This window comes from Lepisma saccharinum, chromosome 2 (genome assembly GCF_977018435.1).
Source record: "Lepisma saccharinum chromosome 2, izLepSacc3.1, whole genome shotgun sequence".
NCBI lineage: Eukaryota > Metazoa > Arthropoda > Insecta > Zygentoma > Lepismatidae > Lepisma > Lepisma saccharinum.
In genome coordinates this window covers 143,518,527-143,541,161 of record NC_139230.1, presented here as the reverse complement: position 1 = coordinate 143,541,161, position 22,635 = coordinate 143,518,527, and the positions used below count along the sequence as shown (strand labels likewise).

At 37.4% G+C, this 22,635-nt stretch overlaps 1 protein-coding gene across 1 annotated transcript in view; it reads right to left on the bottom strand.

Annotated features, from left to right (window-relative positions):
- LOC145983681 (uncharacterized) overlaps positions 1-22,635 on the bottom strand; it is a 68,685-nt gene that overhangs the window by 25,171 nt on the left and 20,879 nt on the right. The window contains exons 5-6 of the mRNA XM_083116738.1: positions 21,096-21,275; positions 13,521-13,610 (exon numbers count right to left, since the gene is read on the bottom strand). Coding sequence (XP_082972864.1) covers positions 13,521-13,610; positions 21,096-21,275 — 270 coding nt within the window. The remainder of the gene's footprint in view (positions 1-13,520; positions 13,611-21,095; positions 21,276-22,635) is intronic.

The window sequence follows — 22,635 nt, the reverse complement described above, 5'->3', positions numbered from 1 at the left end:
TTCTTCGAGAAATTAAAATAAGAAGGATTTAGTCCAGCACCTTAAAGAACTGTTCCACAAGTCTATCTTGTCTAACATGGTCAAATGTGATGTGATTTTATGAATACAATTTTCCGCCTGTTGACATATAGTATTTCACATATTTGGCAGTTTGCAAACGTTTTTGCAAATGGTATAATTATTTCGTGTTACCTTACGCAACAGCAAATATATTTCATAAGACTGTTTTGGACACGATACTTCATCAGTTGCAGTATTGCAGGAAGAGACCACCACCCTGCAGTTTTGATTGATTGATTGATTAATTGAATTGGTGTTTTAAGTCCACTTTGTGCACAGTAAGGCTAATTGGGACTGAACCTACAGTTTAAAGTGGGGTCCAAACCACTATGTGCCTCCACCGGGTATCGAACCCAGGACCCTTTGATTACAAGGTGACGACGCTACCACTGCGCCATCGGGGAGGCTCTAGATATTTTATTTTAATAATGTCTAATCACAGAAATAAGTTTGAAGAGGTACATCGCATTTTTGCAAGAGCTACCAATATTCTCATGTTTTCTCTTCACTTCGAAAAATATATCTCACAGATAGCTATTATACTATAAGAAAGCAATTCAGAATTAAAGTAATAGTTCAATTACGTGTATATTCAACCACATTTACAATATTGGGGCGACAGAATACTTAAGAATTGTTGTCCCAATGAAAGATCATGGCATGGTATAGTGGTTACAGTTTCTGATTAGGTTGCTAGTGGTTCTAGGTTCAGTCCTCCTTATGAGGTGTTCTTATGGTGTTTTTAATCCTCCTTTAATTAAACAAGAGCATTGTAACATTATTTGTGATAGCAGTGTAAAGTGGCCACATTGTTCTGCATCTTGAATTTACTCAGTAAAAATAAACAAATAATATTGTCACACGTTCAAAGGAATATTTTCACATAGAAAATAAAGGTTGCAAGATTGTGAATTATTATACTCTGACGATAATTGTATATGGATTCAAAGACATTGACAAAAATTAATAAAATAACTATTTATGTTTGTGGTAATTCAACATATTTTTTTTTCACTTGAGTTAAATGCAAGGCTCAAATATCGAATAAACACTTTTCACCATGTGCACATTCCTATAAAATGTATCGGTCCTTCATTTTTGTTACAATCAAGTATTCTTTGCACATTACATGCAGGAGGTGAGTTGCATCTACATTTCACACTGATCAGGTCATTCTACGTACTTTCGGAAACGAAAGCTTGTAGAGTAGTGGCTACTGTTAAGGATCGTCAACCTGATGGTCATAGGTTCATACCCCTCCGGTCGCAGAAAATTTCCACAAGTTTTAGACATATCCCATTGTGTTCATTGTCCATGCCGTGTAAAATGAAATGATGATTCTGTTTAGAATTAACGATGGGGGAAATATAAAATAACAAAATCTCCAATTCAACGAACTGAGAAGTGGAGAAAAATTGGATAATTTTCATAAATTTGAAAATTACATTCATGTTTTTAGTGGTATAATTGCAGGTAAAATCGAAAATCTTATTTGGAAGATTTTTATCTTGTTCTGAACTCACCCAAAAGGTATTTCACACCGATCTAATAATTCTCTAATACATTTCAAAATGTTATTGAATGTTTCATGTCGATAATTTGATCAATGCATAAATTCTTGATGCTGAGACCATATTTTCTGCAAATACCTCTTTTCTCCTCTCGTTCCCAGTCTCATCTGTTATTCTCATGCCTCCTTCTCCTCTGCTTCTATCTCATATCGCCTCCTCTGCTGTTCTAGCCTCTTGTCTCCATCCCAATCTTCTCCACTACTATTACCTCCTCTGCTATCTTTGATTTCAGACTACAGTACACTCCTCTACTGTCCTCTTCATTCTTCTCATTTTCTCTCTTTTACTCTACTCTCCACTCTCCTCTTCTCGTCTCCTCCTCTCCTCTCCAAACTCCTCTTCTCCCATCTTGTTTTCCTCCTCTCTTTTTTTGCTCCATTTTCCTCATCTCTCCTTGCATCTTTTTCCTTTCTTCTCACTACTTCTTCTATCCTTTTCTTCCCTCCTCATCTTTTCCTCTTCTCCATTCGCTTTATCTTTTTTGTCCCCTTTTGTTTCCTGTCTCCTCTTTTCCTTTGTATAGATTCATCAGCAATTAAATATTAGAAAATCTATTTTCTTTCTTTCAGAAATAATTTTGTCATATGTGATAAAAAGCTGGTATTTTTAAATGTATACAATAATACTTGATTTTATTCCTTTCGCGTACCTATTGTGCATGTGGCAACCATGAAATTGAGACTAATTCTACACGCAATCCATCAATGACTTGTGTAAGTTGGGTTGCCTAGTTAAAAATGTCGTTCTCTTAAGATGTTTGAGAGACACTGTACAGTCCTCTTCGAAACTCTGAGTGACAGAAGTTAATGGTATGGGAAATAATGTTCTTCTCTTCTACCTGTTTCTTACTCATTTCAAATAACCTCTGTACACGGCATATGAAAATTTAAAGTGAGTCCTCTGGTAACGGTTTTGCAGAATTCTCTCTATTTCCATCTCATAGTTTACGGAATAGAATTCATCTAGAAATGACTAAAATCCCTGAACGGTTTGGCGTATCGATACAAAATATTCGCTTCTCTTTTTAAAGCAACTAGGAGGATTCTATCTAAAATAACTTTATCATTTAAGTGAAAAGCTTCTTGGTAATTTCATAGTTCTTGTAGAAATTCATCGATGGTTACTCTATCATTTGATCCTTCGAATACTGGTATTGGAATATTACTTTGTTGTAGTATCTTGGCAACATTAACTTCAACCCTTCTATTTCCCTCATTTGTTCTAGCAGAGGGAATTTTCTTTAATTCCTGAATGAATTCTTCATCTGAACGTCCTTCTATCTCAATGCCACCAAATAGCCTCTGAACTATTTCCCTGTCTAACGTAATATCCACGTTTGAACTTTCATCTCATTTTCCACTTCTCATCGCGTATAAATATGCACTACTTTGATAGCATTCTTTCTAACTTTTAATTTGAAAATATCGCGGAAATAGGCCCCAAGATATGTAATGCTTTACTTGCTTTCCAAGGGAGTATCCTGCCTTGGTTCAACTTGTTACATGTTTTTGTTACTTCCCCCAGGCAAGCAAAACTAACAGAACAGTTTGATCAAACTAAAAACATAGAATAACTACCATGCAAATCATGTTATATTCTTTACGTCGGATATTAGGGAGAAACTCGAATCTTTTTCCTTTTAATGATATTCCAGATGTTTGGTTTTAGAATTATATAAAAAGACTAATCTTTAGTGGTTAAATGTGTACAAAAAAATACAAAAAGAATAACCTCCACATAATAAATGGCATGATCCAATTAATGAAATACTCTATCTGAAATATATAAAGGAGTTGTTCTTATGCTGACCTAGACCAGCAGTATTAGTTCAAAATGTATGCAAGCTTGACACTTGCATACATGATATGGTTCTCTAATTCACTTCTCCCTTGATAATAAGAAATAAGCGCCCAAAAATAATCTAAACTTTATATTAAAAAACAACTACTAATTATGCACTATTCTTGAAATGTTGAAAACTGTTTCTATAATTTTGCCCACTGCCACTGTCCATTTAATCCAAAATTAAAGACAAGTAAGACACCTTGACAGTGTTGAATCTACAACTTTAACTAATAGCTTTGTGCAACAAAGTACTTGGCTCTTTGGCAATGGGCAGTTAGTTATATTAAAAAATAAATGCATCTCTTAATCCACTCGGGTACCATTATGAAAACTCTTCCTTTCAGAGGCTTCATGGGTGTTTCTCTAAAAACAATAACAATTATCCTCTGAAGACTAAACCTTATCTTGTTGCCAAACGAATAAAAAATTGCATGGACTTATCTAAACATTTCCATGAAAAATGATTGCTAGCCCTAGAACTAGCCACAGCAACTCTACTGGCACCAAGAGATCCTTCCAAGATCTCCCCTCTAGCCAAAAAAATGTGAGAATGCTAACCCCCGCTATTCTGCTGGATCCTTTATGTAGGCCCTCTGAAGAATGACTGGTGAACTGGAATTTTCCACCCCTTAATGATTTGGAGGGAAAAGATTTTAAAATTAACCGCCTTCCGCAACCCTGCTTCTAGTCACGTAGGCTAGCCTTCTAGTAAGTAAGTAAGTAGGTAAGTAAAAAAATTGCATAAAGAAAGGAGTTACATTGGTATTAAAAAACAAAATATTATACATGCATAAAAACTAATAATAAAAGGATCATGTGGTGATGTAGTGATTCTATAATTTCAAATGAAGTCAACTATTTTAAAATTTTGATTATCTTGTACGAAGTACCCTCTGAGTAATTTAAGCTAAACTCTAGTAAATGGGCACAGTACAGTTGCAGAACATTAATAAATATTCTGATAATATTAAATAGTAAAGTGGTCGAGTTGATATTATTGGGAATCAATATCAGCACCAGTTTCAATATTGGTTCAGAGTGGCACTGTCTTGAAACCTAAAAATATACATATTTTTACAAGGAGCTACATCGATTCAAATATAACAAGGACTTTAGTGTGCTATTGGATCCTGCAAATCAATCTCAATTATTTATATGTATATTCATTATCTGATTTCTTGAATACTCCACAAAAATGTCTACAAAGCTAAATTAGCTACCTAATGATATTCAGAAATTGTAAACACACATTCTAATTTTGTAAAATTTTTATGTGTAATAATCTGATTAGAAGTATACAATGTAAAAAAATGTCCAAATATAAATATACAGTTAATTTTTTAAAAAAAATATGTAAATGTACATATAAAGGCAGGCAGTGACATTTGTAGTTGTAGTTGTCTGGAAAGAAAACATGAAAATGAGCAAGCCATTCATCCAAAACACAAGAATCTTTTCATTTCAATTTCCGAAAATATTTCACAGAATAACTGTTGTATGAATTTTGCTAAGCATCAAAAACATCAAAATTTATCTGACAATGTTATTTTTAGTTCAGTTATGTAAGAAACATTAGTTTTATTCTGTATATGGTGTTGCACTAGAAATTACAAAAATTGTTTGCGATGTAAAGTTTAACTGATGAATATTCACAGAATTAATCCATTGTAGTACGACCAGTAGTTTTTGTCAGTGAGTGGTCCATATTACACAGGGAATCGTGTAACTTCATATTCCTCAAAGGCATCCTACAAAAACAAAAATGTAAACATTTAATGATTTTTATGATAAACAATATTGAAGTTCAACAATTTAAATGAGATAAAACTTAGATAATCTCTATTTTGTATATGTTAAGGAAGGGGCAAATGGACACTGAAGGCAAACAGATCCCCTAAGAAAATTTTGAATATTTTCACAATGTTGGTCATGGTGCATCAGTTGCAATTATGAGTTTGAAGCTGAACATGTGCAAGTAAGAGTAAAGAAAATAGGTACAAATCCTGGAGATGAAACACCAATTCAGCCTTAATACCAGACGAAGTGAGAAAAATATTACATACAGAAACTCGAATAGTAACAAAAACATGTAACAAGCATAAGAATTCCATGGATTATGATAGCCTGGTCAAAGTTCTGCTTTGACTGTGGTGACAACAGTTCTTCCTCGATAGGCACAGAGGCATTACTAACACGCCGCTACAAACTAGAGTATTTATTTTAAAAATATGGCTATGCATCACAGGGCAAACAGACAAGCTGCTGTTGAGGCAAATGGACATGCATGAACTGCATTGCATTTAAATAACGGCAGGTAGTTTTGGATTGAGATACTAGTGTACTTTACAATGATGCCTGTGTGAAGAAATATGGGTAAAAGTGTCAATAAAGTGGATTTTTGCTGAAATATGGAATCATTTGTCCACTATAGGTATAATGTGTGTGGTAAAAGGATTTAATATGTGTGGAACACATTCATTTAATCAATAGCGTCTGTCTGAGCATGTATTTGTTCCCAGAACTGTCCAGGAAGTGAATGATCAAGATTATGCATCATCAGAACCTACATTGAAGGTAGCTGAAGTGTAGGGTGACCATAATACTTTGAGTCCAAAATGGTACACCTCAAGGAGGCCAGTTTACCTCCTCCTGTAAAACAGGTTAGATTTAATTATACATTTGTTATTAACGTGTATTATTTACTAAAGTATGGGCCATATAAATAATACAACACAAACAAGAAATGAAATATCATCTCACATTTTCAAAAAGTATTAACACTGGACACAAATTTTAACTTTATCTATTTTAAATGGAAAAGAAAGGGTGAGTCAAATAGCATCTTTTCCACTGATTTCAAATCCGTTTACTGTTTTCCTCTATCGTGCACAGATTTTTGTGTAATATGCATTTCTTGTTGTAATGAAATAGCTTTGTTTTATTGAAATTAATGTATGTTACATATTCTGTATAATGACCTAAAATGTACTTATTAAGGATTTTCTGCTGCATTTAGTTTGAGGAAGTTCAAGAAATAAATATTTACGCTCTAGAAAAATATGCATTTTCAAGAAATCACTTTTGACCTAATCTAGTTTTTACTCACACTTTTTTTCTCTTCACACAATAAGAATCTAAAACAGTGCAAGGTTAGAAAGGATAACCAGTGAGGTGAGGTAATTGCCTGATATTCCCCCCCCCCTCCATCTGTAACTTCTGGATCCACCACTGACTCACCACAGATATAACTAAAATTGTTTGGGTGGTTATCACACTGATGAGGCATTCTTAACTTTACACAAATAATATGTACAAATTAGTGCCAACAAACATATTATGTCACAAATGTAAGAGAACTGGATTTCAACTGAAATATTAACATTTCTCTTTATCCTGCTGGTAACAAACCAGTATTTTTCTTCGTTATCATCAATGATTGGCTTATGCAAAAGCACTTTAAGGAAAACAAGTAACTTTTATTCATGTTTTGAAATTCATAGTGCTTGTACCTTTGCTACTATTACAGAGCTTAATTATATGAATGGGCTATTGTGGAAGAAAAATGTAAACACTTTTTTTTTTTAAGTGGATCCTAATAGAGAAATTCTAACTTCATATTCAGAATCAGCACACCAGAAAGCATAAGAATCAGTGAAAATTATTAATTTAACAAAATCATTGTTGGCCAGTGTAATTATAATTTAAGTATCTCCTGATCAACCTTTGATGGTAGCTCAACGCTGAAGTTGAGGCATACTAGAAAAACAAATCATCTTGAAAACAACCATTCACCAGCCATTCATAGAACTCCCCAAGTATCTTACACACAATGCAAGATTTGTCTTTTGAGTGTCAAAATGCAGGAATTTAAATTCTAGTTGCAGGTTCATATTGAATCTACATATACGCTTCTTGTCCATGCTTATGGACTGCTCTACAAGTAAGAGAACACACACAATGCAATACAACTTTGGATGTGAGCTATCTTATAAAGGAAACGTGTGTCTGATAGAACATTCTCAATGACAATGGAACATTTTGATTGTTATGAGGTGCTTGAGACACAGTCCAGCTGTTTTGCCATGACATTGGCATGATTCAAGTTTAAAAATTCAATCAACATTTTTGTAGCATCAAATGTCTTTCCTCAAATTTAGATTTGTTTTTCAAGCTAGCTCATAGATTCTTATAAAACAGAACAAATAGAGATTTTTAATAATATTGACGGGTTGACCGGAACATGCCTCTGAAATGGGACTGTCCCAGTCAAAATGGGACGACGTATGGTCACCATACTGATGTGTCATATCGAGGAAGTTTTGAGGTGCTATGCCCTTGCCATCAACTTCTGGAGATTCACACATATTAACGGATCCTTCCTTCATCACTGGCCTCAAAAGAAAAAGGCTGCAAGTTGAACATAGAAAAGCAAAGCAGGATTAACACACTGCAAGCGATGTGTGCCTTGTTTGTAAAGTAGTGTTCAAGCAGAGTCAAAACTTTGTACAGTTTTTAGAGTGTTCACTCTATGAATAGCAATAGCCTGTTCCATGCTTTATTACTGTGATTATAGTTTCTAAATCATCTAGTGTTAGATTGTCCCAAACATGCAGGACAAATTAACACTGCAATACCTTATGATTGACTGGGCTAAAGTTTCAGAGTTATTTTTAAAAATGTGCTTTAGGGTGTCCATTTGTCCCCTTTTTACCCTAATTTTCTAGAAAATTCAGTACAGGTACAGCGCCTAGAATAACGTAGTGTGGAAAACGGCATGCTTCTGCGCTCTCTGGCTGGTTCCACTCGAAAATGATCCGCTAGAGGCGCTGGTGTTGACCCCGGTGCTTGGTGTTCGACTGCTTATAATGGAAGTAAATGGAATTTTCGCTGCAACGTCTGATTCTTTTACATGAAGCATTTCTATGAATGTGATAATTGCTATGATATTTGGTACAGTGGTCGCGAAGATATTAACGAACATTCTAGGCAGTCGACCACGTCCTGTTATCGTCATACTCTCGTTAATAATACGGGAGAAAAAATACGCGTGGAATGTTCTTGGCAACTAAATTTTTGTGTATGAATTAGGTTCATTAATATTATTATCATCATCATCATTTCTTTTAAAGATATACACACTGAAGCATTTGTATTTTTGATATTTACTGTCTCTTTTCTTCCGCTTTAAACTAATCGCGGCGATGATGATAATGATGATTGCATGAAACGACAAGGGGAACCCCGCAAAACTTTCTTAGTGTCATCAACATGAGTGTAAGGCAACTTTCAAACCAATGTGACAAGCGACACGGGATGTTCACACTGTCACACTAGTGACACACACTTCCAGACTGTAAAATAGCATTCATTGCACATGAGGGTCCAAACAGCAAACGACACGTTCATATGGCGTATTTGAGTGCTACTAGTTACTTCGGTCGGAAAGCTCCTTAAAGGAAGGGTGCTGAGACCGAAGTGACGCACTACAGGGGGAGTTCCCAACTAAGTGACAAGCGACATGGTGCCTTCAGTCTATTAGCAAGCGTTGCTTGCGAATTACAGATAGGCAACACGATAAACCGCACATTACAACAACAGATCTAGGCGACACGATAAGCCACACGTGTCGCTTTGTCGCTTGTGCGTCGCTCAAACTGGGCCATTTCCTCAATAGCTTGCAACATGTTGCCGTGGTTTGTTGTTCACGCATACGCGATGCAATGAGTGTCTTGCTTTAGTGAGATTGCGCACCAAAGCGACAAGCGGCACGCGACACTTATCGCTTGAGGATTTCACCAACCAAACGCTGGCCTGTGCTTCCCGTCATGCCGCTACGATGTGAAATGTTGCTCTTGATTGGCTCGTTTCCAAGCAACATGTGTCACTTCGGTATGAAAGTTGCCTTGGACAGAATGACCCGTGTCGCTTTGGTGTGAAATTCTCGTATCGTTTGTCGCGTGTCGCTTTGGTGTAAAATCTCCTTGAGGAAACAGTGCGGTCAGAGCTTTTGTCCCTACGGTTCGAAAGGCTGCATTGATTTCCGACTGCTCGCTTTCAAGCGACATTTGTGGTTTGTCGCCTCGGTATGAAATATCTCTCAGGATACTATTTATATTCTAATAACATAGAAAAATAAACTCTAATACACAGTCCAAGACCTGACGTCCGGAATCACATTGCGATGTTTCTTCATGTGTTACGCATGCTATTTATTTATTAATTTTATTTTACTTTTCTTTCCAAATTAATGCCATTTCGTGACTCCAAATCACTCCACAAATATAACTGTTTCCATCAATTCACTTACCGCCTTTCTAGAGAAATAAATCTACACAATATATTCCAAAAACTAACTAAGCCGCATTACTTTCATAACAAAATTAGCATCTGGGTCGATCGCACTGCCATCTACTTGTCATCGTCTCGGGGAACCAGTTTCTTGGGTCGTTTTCCACACTACGTTATTCAAGGCGCTGTAGTACAGGTATTTTGTTACAACTGGTATTAAATCTCCCAATACTCAAATTCTTTTAATAATACTTATGGGTATGATCTACTCAAAATCCCCAGGTTTGATTGCTAGTAGGAGCACAAATTTTGTGGTATAGATACTGGTAGAAAAGATCTGAGTGGCTTTTCTGTGCATAGGGGTGAACTTAAAAACACATTAATACAGTTTGAATATTAGATATTAGAAACTCCTTATTTCACAAACCCTTGCTAAATGGTAGTGCTTGACAGCTATGCCTACCAACCATAGTTTACCGTTAGGGATGGATGATATCAGAAATTAGATATCATAACACATTATCATTAAGAGTTACTATTTACAATACTTTTTATGTCACGATGTAAGTCACACGTCAACTCCATGTTTGATTGGCTGATTTATTTTACTTCCCATATTTAATGCCCTTGGCAAATCATGAAGATGAGGATGAATGGTGATATGGTGAGATGGATAAAGGAACAATCACGAACATACAGGGTGCTCGGAAATTTCCCTTACAAATTCCTAGGGCTAGTAGAGGGGACGGAATCCATGTCCGGAAACATACCGTTTCCATGCTACAACCATGACAATGTGTTGGATGTGCCTGTGTTGGAATGCAACCGGGTAGGCAATACATGAAGTCAGAAGATCACCTGATGACCTAAAGTATAATCATTTATTACAACCATGTCAAATGAGGTGTTACGTAAGGTACAGAAGTGAATGAAGTTTGACTCAGTCCATTATACAAACAAATTTATGATGAACCCAAAGGAGTAGAAGCAGAATCGACAAGATTTAAAACAGAATTAGTAGAGGCAGCTGAAAGGTATTTGGACAAGCAAGAAAAGAAAGAAGAAAGAAACACCATGGTGGAATGAAAGAACTAGAGAGGCAGAGAAAAACAAAAATGATGCATTTAGAAAATTGTCTAAAGTTAAATCACAAAATGCATGAAAAGAGTAGGCAAATCCAGGAAAGGCACTACGAGTATGGAAATGATTTTATTATGGCATTCATAGATATAGAAAAGGCATACGATAGAATGGACAGAACAAAGATTTGGAAGGATCTAAGAGAGAATGGAGTTGAGGAAGAGATAGTATGCAGGGTGCAGAGCACTTACAAGGCCAACCAGAGTTGTGTGCAGACACCAGTGGGGAGAATGGAGTGGTTTGATATAAGTAATGGACTAAAACAGGGAAGTGCTCTTTCCCCACTGCTCTTCATAATTACAATGGTTTGATTGATTGATTAATTTGGTGTTTTAAGTCCACTTTATGTACAGTAAGGCTAATTGGGACTGGACCTACAGTTTAAAGTGGGATCCGAACCACTTGTGCCTCCACTGGGTATCGAACCCGGGACCCTTTGATTACAAAGTGACGACGCTACCACTGCACCATCGGAGAGGCCCTACATACAAGGGTTGGATAAAAAGTAATGGCAACACTGCTGTCCCGTGAAAGGGGTGAGTCACAGGGCCACAAGCATTTCGTGGCTGATAAAGGAATGTCAGACGAGGAAGTATAGTGAGTGGGAGCGATTGTATGTTATTCAGTCAATAACAGCAGTGCTCCGAAGCAGAGGACGAGAGTGCAAGCGCCCTAACAATATGTTTAGACAAGAAGAACAACGTCTCTCAGGCAGACGGTCAACACAGCCTACTTCTGCACCTTCTTTCAACACCACATTCGTCTCGCATTAAGAAGGAAGCGACGGCACGGTGTCCCATCATCCTGCTTGACAATGCAAGGTGTCACACTGCGAACAATGTGACGGCGCTCCTGCATAACTGGTAGTGGGAGGTACTGGAACATCCGCCGTATTCACCGGTATGAGACCGTGTGATTACGACCGTTTTGTCAAAATGAAGGAACCACTGGACGGGAAGCACTACGACACGCGCGAAGCCATCATATGTGCTATAGGGCGGTCACTGCGGGACATCGACAGAGATGGACGCGCTGACGGTGTACGACGCCTTCCATACGTGTGACAGAAGGTCGTAGAGATGAGGGGTGATTACTTTGAAGGAATGTAACACGTGCTCCTCTGCCAATACAGTGAAGTACCAATTATACCAGTGTTTCCATTACTTTTTATCCAACCCTTGTATAATTACAATGGATGCAATTAACGAAGAGGTGGGGAAGAAGATAGGAGAGGAGGAGATGAAGACCCTGTTGTTTGCTGATGATTTAGTAATATGGGGGAACAGGGAAGAAGAAGTACAGAGACAGCTTGATAGTTGGAATGAGGAAATCAGAAGAGCAGGAATGAAATTTAGTGCAGAAAAGAGTGAGGTGCTAATAACAACACGAAACAGAGCCAGAAATGAACCAAGAATAAAGATGGACATGGAAAAGTTGAGGGTAGTGGAGAGCTTCAAATATCTAGGAAGCATAATTGAGAGAAGTGGAAGAATAGATGAGGAGGTAAACAGAAGAGAGCAAATGGGTGGTGGACTATATCAAAGCATTCGAAGATTAATATGGAACAGGGATGTACCTATGAAATGCAAAAAGGTGATATATAATACATACTATGTGCCGATAATTATGTATGGAGCAGACACTTGGAGAATGACAGAGAGAGATAAAAGAAAGGTGCAGGCAGTGGAGATGAAATTTTTAAGGAGTATATTGGGGAAGACTTGAAGGGAAAGAATAAGGAATGAGGAGATCTGACAAACAGTGTGTGTGGTGAAGCTTCAGGACAGGATAGATAAGTCATAGATGAGATGGTTCGGAGACATGAATAGGATGGGTGCAGAAAGACTACCAGTAAGAGCTTACCATCCCCAAGGAGTGGGAATATGGCCAAGGGGGAGACCAAGATGTCAGTGGAAGGAGCAGATATCGGAGAGTGTTGGGAGGAGAGGAGAAGATTGGAACACTGTGGAAAGAGAGGAGTGCTGGAAAACCAGGAAAAATTGGAGAGGGTTAACGTCTATGCCGACCCAACCAGAGGCAGGAAATGGCAAAGGATGATGATGAAGTTGTCAGTGTTAGCAAAAATAGTATGATTATAAAATGGGTGCACACCACTAAAAGTATTTCTGCCAGCGCCCATGCCTATGGGCCCCATGAAGTGTAATATCCTTCAAGGTGGGTCCTGGACTGAAAAAGTTTGAGAATCACTGCTCTAGCAGGTTTAATCCTGAAACAGAACTGCCAGAAAATGAATTATCATGCTACCTAACTTTTAGGCACTGTCATCAAAGAAATAGTAATGGATTTAAATGTTGAAAGCATTTGAAGTTCTACAACAGGGAAAAAATGATTCATGCAAAACTTCACCTTTTTGACTAAAACATGGAAATTTATTTTTATTAGAGCACTGCAGTTATACTGTGAAAGAGAGTGTTCCTAAAATATGACTGTCATACAACAGATGAGTACATGGTTTGTATAGAACGTAGACAATCAGCATTTATAGAACATATGATTCAACTAATACAAGGAGGAAGAAGAAATATCCCCACCCAACACATGGCATACATGACAAGATGGTTAGGATAAATTACATCATTTATGATTAATACTTACACAGAATCTGGGCTCATACCAAATTGAGAAAGGTTTCCAGTCTAGAGCAGTTATTGTCAGTTGTCTCACAAGCAGTACATGCAATTCAGTCTAATAGAAAGGGAGAAAAAAATTACATTTATGAAAGGGATGGCACCAATCAATAAGTATACAAAATATTATTATCCAATAATTGCATATCAGTATGCAACTTTTATTATCAAAATCACTGACAAGTTTACCAAACAAATATATTTTCTCTAAATATTGTGGAATTTGCATCAACAATTGAGGCATTGAATGATAGAAGGTGCCAAGCACTTGCATTTTTATCTCTTCTCTCACTCCACAGGCTGAACACTGACTCTCCTCACATTCAGATCTTGGCCAATACATGGTTGTGAATCCAAGCCACAATGACATTCTTAGTGAAAATATCAATAGAACATGAAAAGATGTTGCCAGACACATACATTCCACCATAAAGCACAATTTTCATAGGTTTGAGGTTTAATCTCTTACCACATTCAATGCTTCAATTTAGTCACACACATTGTAATTATTTTTGTGAAATGATGCATTTCGAAAATGGTTTCAACTTGAATCACAAAATTTACAAAAAGAGTACATGGAAAAGAAGAAAGAGCAGTAGTAAAGGAGAAAGGAAGAACGTGGATGGAAGGATGGGCCAAAGTGCAAGAAAAACATGTAGAGAATGTATTGAGGTTTAGTGAGAGAAAGGAGAAAAGAAAAAGAAGATGGCTCTAAATTAAGGGATGAAAGTAGAGGATGAAGAAATAAGAAGAATGTGGAGAAATCATTTCGAGAAATTGCTGAAATGTGAAAGAAGGAAATGAACATGAAGAAGTGGAGGAAAAATTGAATTTCACATGGAAAGAAGTAGAGGAAGCACTGAAGAGAATGCAGAGAGGTAGATCACTTGGAATAGATGAAATGCCAGGGAAAATGATACTAGGAGCAGGAGTGATTGGTGTGCAGTGGCTGTACAGAGTGATGAAAATAGTGTTGCAAGAGAGAGAAGTGCCAAGCGATTAAACAAAGGGACCAATATTTCCCATATTCAAGAAGGGAGACAGAAAGGAATATAAGAACTATAGAGAAATAACACTAATGTGCCACTCAGCAAAGGTGTATGAGAAAATATTAGAGAAAAGAATAAGGAAAGTAACAAAGCTGAACAGAGAGATTAACAGTATGAATTTGGAAGAGGCAGATCAACAGTCGATCTGATATTCACCATAAGGCAATTACACTAAAGGCACTACGAGTGTGGAAATGATTTGATTATGGCATTCCTAGATGTGGAAAGGCATATGATAGAATGGACAGATATAAGATTTGGAAGGCTCTAAGAGAGAAAGGAGTTGAGGAAGAGATAGTGTGTAGAGTGCAGAGAACTTACAAGGCCAAGCACAGCTATGTGAAGACACTAGTGGGAAGAATGAAGTGGTTCAGTATAAGTAATGGACTAATACAGGGAAGTGCTCTTTCTCTACTGCTTCTCATAATTGCAATGGATGCAATTAACTAAGAGGTGGGGGAAGAAGATAGGAGAGGAAGATATGAAGGCCCTGTTGTTCGCTGATGACTTAGTAATATGGGGAAACATGAAGAAGAATTTTTAGAGACAGCTTCATAGTTGGAATGAGAAAATTAGAATTGCAGGAATGGAATTCAGTGCAGAAAAGAGTGAGGTACTAATAACAACAAGAAACAGAGCCAGAAATGTAGCAAGAATAAAGGTAGACACAGAAGAGTTGAGGGTAATGGAGAGTTTCAAATATAATTGAGAAAAGTGGAAGAATAGATGAGGAGATAAACAGAAGAGGACAAATGGGTGGTGGACTTTATCCAAGCATCTGAAGATTAATATGGAAAAGGGATGTACTTATGACATGCAAGAAGGTAATATATAACACATACTATGTGCCAACAATTACATATGGAGCAGAGACTTGGACAATGACAGAGACAGTTAAATGACAGATGCAGGCAGTGGAGAAGACATTTTTAGGGAGTATATTGGGGAAGACTATAGGGCATAGAATAAGGAATGAGGAGATCCGACAGACAGTGGGTGTGGTGAAGCTTCAGGATAGGGTAGATTACCAGCAAGAGCTTAAAATGCACAAGGAGTGTGAATAATGCCAAGATGTTGGTGGAAAGAACAGATAGTGGAAGAGATGAGGACAAGATTGGAACACCATGGAAAGAGAGGAGTGGTGGAAGACGAGGAAAAAATGGAGAGGCTTGACTTCTATGCCAACCCAGGCAGAGGCAGGAAATGGTGAATAATGATGATAATGATGATGATGACTATACTCGTTTAGTACATGATTTGTACTTTTCTGAAGAGTGAAATTGCAAAATGTCTAATCTCAGAAATGCAGCAAGTTAATGAAATAATGTACGTACACACACAGATGATGTTACTCACATAACACGAAATACATGTATAAATGACAAACAACAGTTATGTTACATGCACAGTTATGTTCTTGGCATTATAAATTTGAAAGCAGAATTACCTCATCTATTTAAATATATTCATTATTTTTAAAGTGTCATCTAATACTGACAAACACTGGAGTAAAAGTATTATTGCCAAATAACTCTCTTTAAAGTAATTAAATAAAGCTTCTATATAATATAGCACTACTGAGCACAGTATGGATTACTAATGAGACAGTGCTATTTTCAATCCACCCATCCAATTTCTAACAACATTTCTTCTCCTACCATATCCAATCTACCTCAACTTGTCAAAAACTCAACTTTTACCAGCTTCAAACTTTCACCTCACTACTTTGCTGAAAACCTGATGTGACCTTATCATTGTTCATGAGGATCAGCAAACAAGTAATCACCATCAAAACCTGTGGAATATTCTTTCAAAGAAAGAACACTCATGAACAAAGCAATGAGAATGAAGGGGTAATAAATGTGATGGGACACTCTGATTTCAGTATTGACCTAACAGTTTTGAAGAGCATATCAACTAGCGACTAGTGTGACATAATCACTTGCTGGACAGTGTATATTGATGAGCAGGGCAATTGTGATGGGTGAAATATAATGCCAATATTGCAGCCCAATGGAGGAAAAATGAAGAGAAGACAGAGGTAAGACAGACTGCAGCAAAACCCCCAAAATCTCCTTCATGTTCTACCACACTATAATTTCTTTGTAAGTTTTCCACTATTCCAACTTGAACCGTCACATTTAGTTCAGTGCCACCTAGTGATAAGTCTTTCTGTGTGATGATTATCATGACATGAAAAAACCAGTGTTGCACTGCAATAATCATTTCAAAACAAGTTTAAGAAGAACTCATCATCAACGGACTCTATTCTAAGTGGTGTAATCATTTCACTGAAGGTAGGTGCATTTGCAAGTGTATGTCCAAAAAATGTTGATGTAACAGTGAAATAAGTGGAGAAAGTATCAGGAGACCAAGTAAATAAAAAAAAAGACAGAGCATGTAGGGTGATTGTATTTCCCCAATCGACAATTTGGTATATTCTCAGAAGTGACTGTGACAGTGACTGTACAAATTACAGATGGTGTAAGCCCTCTGACTCGAAGTGATTTTGCCATGTTTGCAACTTCAAAGAGGTGCAAGTTTTTCTCAGTGGGAATGTTCCATGTCACTGGATCTTTCAGCCAAGAACTCCAGACTTCACGCCAATCATTTTCTTCTTAGGTGAATGACTTCCCAGCGGTAGAAGCCTCAATGAAGCTTTTTTCCGATGCGAGCCTCAGCAACTGGGCGGGTCGCAGGTGGTGGATAGCGAACGGCCACCAGATATGGTGGTTAGCTGCGAATAAGGCAATGCCAAATAAGCAGTCCCGGACCGAGGCGACAATGCTAACAGGGCCTGGGGAGGATGGTCTTTGGCAAGTCCATACTCAATAAAAACCCAGAAAAGCCCAATGACAGCATTGTGACATGGCGAGGAAGTGCCGCCATTAAATAAGCACTGCCCCTACTGCCTTGTAGGGAGGGGAGGGATCCCCAAAGGCTAAGGGAAGGAACCCTAACAGAAAACCGGCCAACGGCTCTAGAGATGGAAAAGACTGTAGAGTCCCAACATCCTAAGAGGCGGAAGAGCTACAACCCCACTGCCTTGTGGTAAGGGTTTTGACCCGAAGGCTATGGGAGCAAACCCAGAAAGAAAACCAAGCAAGGGCAGAGGCTTAAAGGGAGCACTCCTCCCACTGCCCTAGCTTCATCGTAGGGCTAATAACCCACATGAAGTGAAATAATACATATTCAGAGAAACACAGGAATAGAAGCCGAACAGAGTAAACAACGACGACAATGCAAGGTAAAACGGACTATGAGATTTGGAACCTGGAACATCACCTCCCTCTCAGGAAAGGAAGTGGAGATTGTAAAGGAAATGGAGAAATACAAACTAGAAATATTAGGAATTAGTGAAGTCAAAAAGAAAGGATCAGGAGAAGTTGACATGGAAAAAGGATATGTTCTCAGGTATTCAGGAGTAGAAAGAAGGAGTAGAGCAAAAGAAGGTGTGGGAATTATTGTTAGCGAAAGACTGAACACTAGAGTAACTGACTGGAAAGCAGTTAACTCTAGGATAATAAGACTGAATTTGGAATTGGAATTAAACCGTAGGATTACCATTATACAAGTATACGCTCCTACAGAGGATAAAGATGAACTAGAAAAAGAACTATATTACAACACCCTCCAACAAATATTAGATGAGGCTAGAAGAAATGAAATTAGACGAGGACATGGAAGTTTGGGAAGGTATGGTGCTGAAAAGACTCGAAACAGCAATGGAGATAAAATGCTGGAATTCTGTATTGATAACGAGCTCCGCATCGGAAACTCCTTCTTCCCGCATAAAAGAATACATCAAATTACCTTTGAAGCAATTAGCAGAGGAGCACAAAGCACAATAGATTACTGCGTATATACAAAAAACACCCATTATGATGTAATGGATGTAAGAGTTTTTCGCAGCGCTGAGCTCAGTACTCAACATAGACTACTAGTAATGACGACCCGATTCAAACCACTACCTGCACCAATTAAGATAAACCTTACTAAACTTAAAATATCAACATTAGAAACCCAAAATAAAAGAAAGGAGTTTCAGAGGAAACTGAAAGAAAAACTTAGAGAAAAAGAACAAAACCATGGACAAGAATGGAATGTGGAAAATAAATGGAAAGTAATGAAAGAAAGCCTCAATGAAGTTGCAACAGAAATATGTGGAATAGTAAAGATAACAAATAAAAAGAAGCAAACAAGATGGTGGAGCGATAATGTAAAAGAAAAAGTTTCAATTAAAAAGAAAGCATGGCTAAAATACTTAAAGACCAAAAGAATGGAGGACAAAGAAGCTTATATACAGGCAAGAGATACAGCAAAACGGATAGTGAGAACAGCGAAGAAGGAAACCTGGGAACAATTTGGAAAGGAAATAGAAGAAAATCATAAAAATAATCCAAGAAAATTTTGGCATGTGTTGAAAAATCTGAAAGGAAAACGAGGAAAGAAAATAAGGAATATCAAAAACAAGAATAACGAGGTGAAAACCAATATGAAGGAAATTTTAGATACGTGGAATGAATATTATGCGGAAACCTTTAGAGAAGAAGAGGAATTGTATGAGGAAAGACCCATGAGGGAAGAAAATGAGAACGTGGAAGCTGAGGAAGAAATCCAACTAAAAGAAGTACAAGAGGCAATTAAATCTTTAAAAACTGGTAAAGCACCCGGTTGGGATAATATACATCCAGAATTTATAAAATATGGAGGAAAGGAAATAGTAAAATGGATATGGGATTTATACAGACTAATATGGGCAACAGAGAAAATACCAAAAGATTGGGAACAGAATGTAATAATTCCTATACATAAAAAAGGAAGTACCCTCGATTGCTCAAACTATAGAGCAATATGCTTAGCGCCAGTGGCCCAGAAACTATATTCACACATTATAGAAAAAAGATTAAGGCAACAAGTGGAAGATAAATTGGAAGAAGAACAAGCAGGTTTCAGGCCTCATCGTCAAACTCAAGATCTAATCTTCTCCCTGAGGAACGCAATAGAGAAGATATTAAGCAGAGGAGGGGAAATATTTACAGCTTTTATTGACTTAAAGTCTGCCTTCGACAGAGTACCAAGAGGAGAAATATGGAAGGCCCTTCATCAGTTCCAAGTAACGTCAAAACTGACTAGAATAATTCAAAGTCTATATAAGAACGTTAAAGGAACGGTTAGAATAAATGGACAATCCTCCAAGGAATTTAATATGGGAAAAGGAGTAAAACAAGGTGATGGGCTTAGTCCTCTTCTTTTCATATTATTCATGGATCAAATTATAAAACAATGCAAAAGAAGAACAAGAAAATGCAAAATTGGAAAATATAAGATGAAACCGGTATGGGTACAAACATTAGTATACGCTGATGATATTGTTCTCCTAGCAAAAGATAGCAACAGCCTACAAAATGCTGTCCTAGAGTGGGGCCGAGCATTCAAAGAACGAAAGATGGAAATCAATGTTAGCAAGACGAAAGTCATGCACTTCACTAAACAAGAACCAGCAAGGATGCACATTCACTGGAATAATAAGACCTTAGAACAAGTAGAACAGTTTGAATATTTAGGAACCATACTAACTGCGGACGGGAAAATGGACTCTGAAATTAATCACAGAATTCAGAAAGCAAATAATCTGTACTATAATATTAGTAACACCATTATAGGTAAAAAGGAGATTAGTAAAGAAACAAAAATGAAAATATATAAAACAGTCTATCTCCCCACGCTATTATATGGATCAGAAAGCTGGATAATGCAAACTAAATTGGAGAGCAGACTTACTGCTACTGAAATGAAATTCTTAAGAAAAACTGTAGGAAAGACAAGGAGAGATATGATACGAAACACAACAATAAGAAGAGAATGCCTGAATCAGGAACCACTGATTGAAATCATCGAGAAGAGGGAATTAGGCTGGCTGGGACATCTTATTAGGATGGAGGAAGAGCGTAAACCGAAACAAATATTTGAGGCCCGACCAGAAGGAAAGAGAGGAAGGGGACGACCCAGGTTGAACTGGAACCAGTACATTTATGGACTGGCACAGAAGAGAGGGAAGACACCGGACGAAGTGAAAAGACTGGCACAGGATAAAACTTCTTTCAAGAAGTGGCTGAAAGGACCCGACGCCTAAGTGGGCATAAGGGAAAAGAAGAAGAAGAAGAAGAAGTGAATGACTTGGTGTTTGCCCCAATCCCCAGTACTACCTTAGAGGATGCAGAGCTGAAGCTGTCACACAAGTGGATAGTGGAGAATGAATGGTCTGAATTTGACTATCACGGCATGTTTAGGATTACCTGTGGTAACTTGTGATTGTCATCAGAAGTAAATTCTCTGATACACAAAGTTTCATTTCGTACCTCTTTTCAATTAAATAATTACAAACGTTTGTAACAAGAAATGTTTAGAGTAGTCCTGCACTTACTGGTGTGCACATGGCTGCAAGTGTTACATTTACAATTTCATTATAAGCTTCTACAATCACTACTTACGTCAGTGATGTCAGTTGGTTTATAGAGACCAACAAAAGGGTTATTTTCAACATTAGCTGGTAGGGGATCTTTGAAGAAATAGATGTCATCGAGTCTTCTCTTCATATATCCTGGACATGGATGAAACAATATGATCCGCATCTTGCTGAGCCGATTCCAGTCAGCTTTAGGATTTACATTCTGAAAGGAATATATAATTGTATCTAAAGATATCTGTTTGGCGGTTACGTGGAGATAGGTAATTAACTCTGATAGACTTACTTTTCATTTTTCTGCATAAATTTCTCTCGCGATCAATTTCGCCACCTGTCGGGTGGCTTCGTCAGGCGTGTACTGTCTTGCTGCGGGCAGTGTGGTTCCTTCTTCTTCTTCCGCTTGTGCTCGAGGCGGTGCTAGTTGATGCAGTCATGCAAGCAAAATCTACATTGGAAAGGTTTTCAAAGGAAACTTATGAAATAGTGACCACGTCCACCAAACTCAACACTAACCCCAGGGCCCTCAATAAAACCTGGCTTCCCGCTATCAGGAATATGCACCCCACCCAACCTGCTCCTCCCCCACAACAAGAAACCAAGCACGGACCTCAAGCATTTGCGAACAAGTGCTGCTCCACGAAAGCAGATGACGAGAGCGAAAACCGCAGCTTACAGTACCAAAACCATGTTGCACAGTAAAAGAAGGAAGCACTACGCCCGCACAGGAATGGCAGAATGTGAAAGGACTGTGTCAACTAGCACCGCCACGAGCAGAGCAGAAGAAAAAGAAACCACACTACCCGCAGCAAGACAGTAAATGCCTCACGAAGCCATCAGACAGGTGTTGAAATCTATCGCGAAAGAAATTTATGTGGAAAAATGAAAAGTAAGTTTATCTGAGAAGGAATATATAAGTCAAACTCAACATAAGACTACTCAAGTTGTAAATACCTTGTACTTATTATCAAGTACACAGAAAAATAGATAAATAAATAACTTCTTGAATATTCTATATTTCTAGCAAATTGTGATTCAATTAAATGAATCAAGTTAGAATTATTTCCACAGCCTGGATTTTTAAGTACCAAAAACTGTCAAGATAGGCAAGTGAAATGACACTAAAAATGTTTTAGAAAGGCATGCTAATAGATAGGGAGACAAATTTATGGTAAATAAAAATTGAGGAGAGCGGTAAATAAAATGTTAAATCAGCAGTATATACCATCGGTGAAAAAAAAATTGGCACACACTTTTTCATTATGAGAGGAAACAACATACAAAAGAGCTATAAATTGATAAACTACTTCATTTTTATATACTGTACACATACACAAGTACTTAGCTGCATAACCAAAAAGAAAATTTCAACACAAAATCACTTCATTTCTAAATTGCATATCTCAAGTGATTTATTCATTGTATGTATTTAAAGGATATCCTTGCTGTCCAACAAATAAAATAATCACTACTGCACATACACAAACACATGTTGAAAATCACATAATGATAAACAAAATTCATTCATGACTGAACACAAATGACACCATTGTTTCCCTTGATGTGTG